The sequence below is a fragment of the Gekko japonicus genome, unplaced genomic scaffold, assembly GCF_001447785.1.
Source record: "Gekko japonicus isolate JY-2015 unplaced genomic scaffold, Gekko_japonicus_V1.1 scaffold1417, whole genome shotgun sequence".
Lineage (NCBI taxonomy): Eukaryota > Metazoa > Chordata > Lepidosauria > Squamata > Gekkonidae > Gekko > Gekko japonicus.
In genome coordinates, this window is record NW_015163645.1 from 20650 (window position 1) to 28139 (window position 7490).

The following is a 7490-nucleotide window of genomic DNA, read 5'->3' on the forward strand; positions in this document are numbered from 1 at the left end:
CTTTGCATCCGGGGCATTCATATGACCTGCAGGGAGAACCTCTCGCCTTCCAGACTCGCAACTTCTGCACTTGCTGGGCGCAGGCCTGTAGCTACAATGGGGCATCTCGGGGCTTGGCCCTCTGACCTACCGCCAAGGACCCCCCACTTCTCATTCAGCCCAGACGCTCCCTTGGGGTGTGTGTGTGTGTGTGTGGGGTGCCTCCTGCGCCCTGACTTATTTAAAGGCCTCCCGAATTAAAAAAAAAATCCTGGCTACGGGCCTGGCTGGGGGTCACTTCCTATAGCTGCAATCCTGATGGGTTCCTCTCTGTGCAGGATCTGGCAATTGCTACACATGTTATTCTCAGAGCACTTGTATCCGCTCAAAGAGGAGACTTCCCTTAAGGTAAATGTTTCCAAATGCCCAAAAAGCTTGGAAACCCGACCCTGAAAACCTTTTTGCGAGAGGGGGGAAGTTTTCAGTGAAGTATCTATATATGTATTTAAATGATGCTTGTTTCCAAATACTATAGGCTTTTATTGAAACCTTAGGCTGGAATTTTAGGACCACTGGCTGTGGGAGACTTTGTTGAATGTTCTTTCATAGGGACAACTTGCAAGTCAGTGGTTTGAAGTTTGTGGTGGTGATCTCAGTCAATAGAATGGATGTTCTTTATCCCCCCTGTTGGGTATTACAAGTTGAAAACACTCAGTATATCTGGGGTTAAATGTTTGTTTATATTACTCACAGGAAGTTACATGTTTCTCATGTAACCAATGTTCTTTAGCTGTAAGAAGCCCTGGAATTTTCTCCCTGATCTAGGAATTTGATTGGGACTAAAGTGTCAAGGTGTATTACCATTTTATGGCTTCTCTTCCTGTCTTTGTTTGGTGTTCTGAAGAAGAAATAAGAGTAGCCATAATCTCTCCTCTTTTAGTTTTGTCTTTGTAGTGTAAGGATGTAGCTTATTATGCTCTGTTGTTATTTTCATCCCAGTTACCCTTCCCATGCTAGAATTTAGTAAAAACTTTATATTTTAATCACACGTGGACTCTCAGTCTGAATTATTTTACTCAGGCTCTGCTGGGCTGTATTATCTCTGCTAAATACCATTTTTTTCAATATCTCACTATCACCCAACAGTTTTCCTTTTCACGGAGGGTGGGTGCTTGTAGGCACAGCCCCATCCGCGGACCGTCGCCTCCTTGCAGCCCCCGGAGCGCAAGACCGTCGCCACCCGACGGAGTGAAAAAGACGACGGTCACACCCCAGCTCCGAAGGCGTGTCTTTCCCCGTGCCGAATCCCGGGCCCGCTGGGCGCCACCCCCCACCCCACCCAAGCTCCTCTCGTGCCGGGGCTGGCTAAGACAAAAATCTGTGAGCTGGAGGCTAAAAAACTGTGAGCTGGCTCACACTCACTCAGCTTAGAGGGAACACTGATTCTGGGTATCAGCCTTCGTGTGCGGGCACGCTTTCCCCAGTTTAATCCTGGTGTGTGGTGAAGTGTGCCTGCACAGGAAAGCTGATTCTCCGGTTTAAACTTTGTGGGGCTTCAAGGTGCCACGGTGGACTCCAACTGTATTCCGATCCCCTGTCTCGGAAGAAGCGTGCACGCAGACGAAAGCTGCTGCCCAGATTGAAACTTTGTTGGTCTTAAAGACGCCGCCGCGCTCAGACTGATATGCCCAGAACTAAACTGTGTGGGTCTGAAAGGTGCCACGGTGCTCAAACTTCGCTCCGTTGCTTCAGAGCAGCTTCGAGGAAGTGCGCACGCGCACGACAGCTTTATGTCCAGAATTAAACCTCGTTGGCCTTTAGGGTACCCCTCGACTCAAGCTTTGTTCAGTTTCCACGTGTCTGCAGAAGTGCGCATGCGTGGGGAAGCTTTCTGTCCAGAACGAAACGGTGGTGGTCTTAAAGGTGCCACTGGACTCAGACTTCGTTCAGCTTCCACGTATCTGAAGAAGTGTGCGTGCACAACAAAAGCTTATCCACAGATTTAAACTTTGTGGGTCTTAAAGGTGCCCCGGGGACTCCAACTTCGTTCTCTTGCCTCAGAGCAGCAGGGCGACCCGCCTGAATCTACCTTGTACATTACTTCGTTTTACTTCTTAACCAAGGCTCCCTCTGAGCTGTGGAGTCTGGTGAGCCAAAATTCTACTTTGTGAGCTGCTGGCATTCGAGTGGTGAGCGAGCGATCTGGCTGCTGCATCAATTAGCTTGCTCAGTCTGGAGCAGTGTTCCCTCTAAGCTGAGTTAGTGTGAGCTAGCTCAGAGTTCTTTAGCCTCCGGCTCACACATTTTCGTCTCAGCTCGGGAAGGAGGGCTCCAGAGCAAACTAATCTATGCAGGAGCCAAATCGCTTGCTCGCAACTTTAAGGCCAGTAGCTCACAAAGTAGAATTCCTGCTCACAAGACTCCACAGCTTAGAGGGAACGTTGGTTCCTGAGCGAAGGCACACAAAAAAATGTCTGAGCTGGAGGCTAAAAAACTGAGCTCGCTCACACTAACTCATCCTAGAGGGAACACTGTTCTTAAAAAAAAACCAAAAAAAGGAGGGGAGGGGAGAGAACTGGCCCCTCTGTTGCAGCGGGCCTCTAGATTTAGCACTGCCTGGCGAAGATTGGGGGAAGAACCGGCCCCCCCCCGGAAGAAACAACAACAAAACCCCCTTTTCTTCTTCCGGCCTTCTAACCTTCTCACAACAGGTTCCTCCGGGGCCGTCTGCCTCCAGACGGGAGTTATGCAATTCTCCCTTCCCCAAGTTATATAACTTCTCCAAGCGGGAGGCGGAGGACCGTGCTGGAGCAGTTCAAAAACCGACAGCTCAAAACGCAACGCTCCCCTTTAAGCGGTGGAGCAAAAATCCTACTCTGTGAGCGACTGGCGTGAAAGTGGTGAGCGAGCGATTGGGCTGCTGCCTCGATGAGTCCGCTCTGGAGCCCTCCTCCCTGAGCGCAGGCCAAAATGTGTGAGCCGGGAGGCTACAGAACGGTGAGCTGGCTCACACTCACTCCGCTTAGAGGGAACACCAATGTTCCCTCTAAGCTGTGGAGTCTTGTGAACAAAAATTCTACTTTGTGAGCTACTGGCATTAAAAGTAGTGAGCAAGCCATTTGGCTACTGTATAAATTAGTTTGCTCTGGAGCCCTCCTTCCTGAGCTAAGACAAAAATGTGTGAGCCAGAGGCTAAAAAAACTGTGAGCTAGCTCACACTAACTCAGCTTAGAGGGAACATTGGCGGAACACTGCCCCAAAGGCACCGAAGGAAGATGCAGAGCAAGGCCGCCGATGTCGTTTAGGAAGTCCGACCGGAACACACACCCCGGCCCAGAAGTGCCCCAGAAGTTCTGACGCGCCTGATTCTCGAAGAGGAAGCGCTCCGCTCGGGAAGTCGAGGTGCCGTCTGTGTTCGAATGGCGGAGCAGGTTGGGCGTGCCAACACGGGCCCTTTCCAGGCGTCAAGGCCTCCCAAATCCCAACCAGGCCTCTCGACCAACGCTCCCTCTCAGCCGTGGAGTCTTATGAGCAACAATTCTAGCTTGCAAGCTCCTGGCTTTAAAGCTGTGAGCAAAAATACTACTTTGTGAGCTCCTGGCTTTAAAACTGTGAGTGACCGATGTGGCTGCTGCATAAGTTAGTTTGCTCCGGAGCCATCCTTCCGGAGCTAAGACAAAAATCTGTGAGCCGGAGGCTAAAGAACCCTGAGCTGGCTCACACTGACTCGGCTTAGAGGGAACACTGCTTTTCGACCCTTCTAACCCTCCGCTCACCCATCTCCAAGGGGCTCGCCACTCCCCCTTTCTAGCGCGCAAGAAGCTGCCTGCGATGGAATCAGACCCGCTTCGGTCCACCGAGGCCAGTATCGTCTGCTCGGACCGGCAGCGGTTCTCCGGCAGAGCTCTTTCACCCGCCGACCCATTGAGCCGGAGAGGCCGGGGATTGAACCTGGGACCTTCTGCGTGTGGAGCGGGGCCTCTGCCAGGAATCTACCGCTTGCTGCGACCCGCTGCGCAGCCGGATCCTGCGAAGGAAGGTTTCTCCCAGGCAAGGCAGGGTATCAAGCCGGGACCTCTGCTAGTTCGTGGCTGCAGAGAGAACAGGCGCAGCCCTCCCCCCCCCAAAAAAAAAAAACCCACGGAAGGACGACCCTCTAAGCCTCCCCTTCCCCTTTTGGTTCACCTGTCTACACCTGTCAACCTGGAGACGGTTCCCTGACACGCAGCGTCTCCGCTTCTTTCTTCCAAACCTTACAGTAGCTGCAGACGCGGGAAATTAGCAGGCCTTTATCAAGCTCCTCTGGTTACAGCACCAAGACGCTGGAGAAGCCAAAAGGGCCCAGGAGAGGGGGGCAGAGACCTTCCCTTTATGCGCCTCTCAATGGGTTGGAAATCCGAGCTAAGACTGCATTATTTTGGAAAAAACCCGAAGTCTTCCTTCTCCTGGTTCTGGGTGAGGCGCTTACTCCGACCCACTCCCAAAGACCTACAATCTTACACATTTCTCCCCAAGAGAAGAGAGAGATACACATCTGTTGCCCGTCACAGCCAAGTCGATGGGTAAAGTTTAGTAGAAGTTGGAGAATCTCGAATCAACGAGCCAGGAATGAGTTGTGCCCAACTGGGGGGGTCGGGGGGCGCACGCGCAGAGAAGTCGCCGACAGTCTCACCGCATGTCCCCCAGCAGTGTTCCCTCTAAGCTGAGTTAGTGTGAGCTAGCTCGCAGTTTTTTAGCTTCTGGCTCACGCACTGCTCGGGAAGGAGGGCTCCAGAGCAAACGGATTGACGCAGGAGCCAAATCGCTCTCTCGCAACTTTAATGCCAGTCGCTCCCAAAGTAGAATTCTTGCTCACAGGGACTCCACAGCTTAGAAGGAACATCGGTCCCCAGTCTAAAAGGAGTAGAACAAATCCGGAGTCCGGGGGGCACCTTTAAGACCGACAAAGGTGGATTCGAGGTGGGAGCTTTCTCGTGCCAGGCGCACTTTTCCCAAAGGAGTACAAATAGTCATTCCGCCTGCACTTATTTGGGAGTCAACCCGGTTGGTTTCAGGGTGACTCTGGCGGCGATCGCACAGTCGAAACAACACGCTTTTGATCCAGTTCGGACGCGAGAGTCCCCAAAATGACAGTGCGGACCGTGGCCCAAAACCCAGCCTTGGAAAGTGCATCGAAAATGACTTGAACGCGCGTTATTTCGCGCGTGCGATCTCAGCGATCCAGTTTGGACGCGAGAGTCCCCAAAATGACAGTGCCTTGGAAAGTGTATCGAAAGTGGGTTGGACGCGCGTTATTTCGCGCGTGCGATCTCAGCCTTGCTTCTAAGTCGAAGGTGAGCGGGATCCGGATTCTAAGATCCCAAGACCATGACTTGGGGGCTTGTCCTACCGAAGTCCCAGAACTAAATCCCTGACATCGCAGCTCCGCATACAAAACTTCTGGGGACGGGAACTGTCAACGTAGGCAGGTTGTGCTCGAAACAGACGGGATTTTGTTTCCACAGAAGGAGGCGATTTGGACCGACTAAAAGGTAAAGCCCCAGCTAGACCTTGCTGATAGTTAGGATCGTTGCGGCAAACCCGTTCCGGATTAAGGTGCCAATCACTACAGAAGGAGGCGATTTGGACTGACTAAAGGGTAAAGCCCCAGCCGAGACCTTGTTAATAGTTAGGATCGTTGCGGTAAACCCGTTCCGGATTAAGGTGCCAATCAGTGTTCCCTCTAAGCTGAATCAGTGTGAGCCAGCTCACAGTTTTCTAGCCTCTGGCTCACAGAATTTTGCCTTCGCTCGGGAAGGATGGCTCCAGAGCAAACTGATTGATGCAGGAGCCAAATCCCTCGCTCACAACTTTAATGCCAGTAGCTCCCAAAGTTGGATTTTTGCTCACAAGACTCCACAGTTTAGAGGGAGCATTGGTGCCAATCCCCTTTTCCCACTTATAGTGTCCTGAGTTTTCTGCGCTTTTGCTGGAAAGTAAGGGAACCCCTCTTGCGAGGAAAAGGCTGCGATGTGAATAAATGCACTTTCAATCCGCTTCCAATGCGCTTTCCAATTGGATTTGACAGTGGGAACTGGTAAAATCCAGTTGGAAAGTGCATTGGAAGTGGATTAGAAATGTGGATTCTTTCGTGGGGTGTGATCGCCGCCCAAAAGTGTGTTTTAGGGGCCTCTTATCCTGGGCCCGGAACGACTCCCGTTGCGCTGAAAATCAAGAGGACTGGTGAAAACGAATTGAGCATCACCCGGGAGAAAAACAATATATATGTTGCAGCGCGGGAGCAAATCCCAGTTCAACGGAAATTATTTCTGAGTACTCCTTTGTAGGATCAGACTGCGCAGGAATCGGGGGGGGGGTGTGGCGGCTTTTGGATGGATCGTGCCTCTTCGAAAGCGTTTAGGCTCAGTTAGTCCCTCTTTTACTTAAAAAAGAAGACGAAGAAGGGGGGGAAAGAGATCCGTTTGCCGTCCTGGAGACCCGAGAGAAGGCTCTCTCGTCCCCAGACCGGCCGCCAGATCTGGCCGCCAGAGAAGCAGTTCCGACGGCGAGGCAATCCCGAACAGCTCGGCCTGGGACCGGAGGGGAGGCCGGCCGGCCCTTTTGTGCGTTTTGGAGAGATGCGCTCCGGTTCCTTCCGCTGCCCGGGACGCAGCAAAGGCCTGCAAGCAGGGTTCCCTCTAAGCTGAGTGAGTGTGAGCGAGCTCACCGTTTTGTAGCCTCCAGCACACAGACTTTTTTGTGTGTGTCTTCGTTCAGGGAGGAGGGCTCCAGAGCAAACTGATCGATGCAGCGGCCCAGTCGCTGGCTCACCACTTGAATGCCGGCAGCTCACAAAGTAGAATTTTGGCTCACAGGACTCCACGGCTTAGAGGGAGCCTTGCCTACAAGCCCCGTCCCCGGCGGCGACGCCCCTAACAGACACCCTTCCAGACCCCGAAAAGCTCCTGCGCCCCTGCGCCCCTGCGCCCCGCCGTCCCTCCCTCCCTCCGGCAGCGGCGGCCGACCTGGACTCGGGACTCGGGCAGGTTGATCTTGAGGGCCACCTCCTCGCGCATGAAGATGTCCGGGTAGCGGGTCTTGGCGAAGAGGGCCTCCAGCACGTCCAGCTGCGAGCGGGTGAAGGTGGTGCGTTCGCGCCGCTGCTTCCGAGGGGTGGCTGCGGCCGGGAGGAAGGCGAGAGGGAGGGAGAGAGAGAAAGAGAGAGGCGTCGGTGGGGGGGTCGGAGGCTTCCGGATCCAGGTCCTCGCTTCTCCAGCGGGATCCCCCGCATTGAGGTCGGAACCCTTTCCCCCACCCCGCCCCCGAACGGAGAACACAAAAAGCACCCGGGCGATTCTCAAGTGGGAACGCGGGAGGCGATTCTCGGATGGGAAAACGGGAGGCGAGCGTTGGCGTCGTGCAACCCGAGAATCGGCCCCAGGAGGAGGAGGAGGCGGCGGTGGGGGAAGAGCAGGGCCTGGAAACCCACTGGCCCTCCACCTCCGAGGGCTCTGCGGTCAGGAGGCATTTTG

The 7490-nt window shown here is 53.6% G+C and overlaps 1 protein-coding gene across 1 annotated transcript in view; it reads right to left on the reverse strand.

Moving 5' to 3' along the window:
* Positions 1 to 7490, reverse strand: part of LOC107107343 (homeobox protein OTX1-like) — a gene marked incomplete at its 3' end in the record, with an annotated part of 28469 nt that overhangs the window by 18612 nt on the left and 2367 nt on the right. The window contains exon 2 of the mRNA XM_015407631.1: positions 6984 to 7135. Within this exon, the coding sequence (XP_015263117.1) occupies positions 6984 to 7135 (152 nt within the window). The remainder of the gene's footprint in view (positions 1 to 6983; positions 7136 to 7490) is intronic.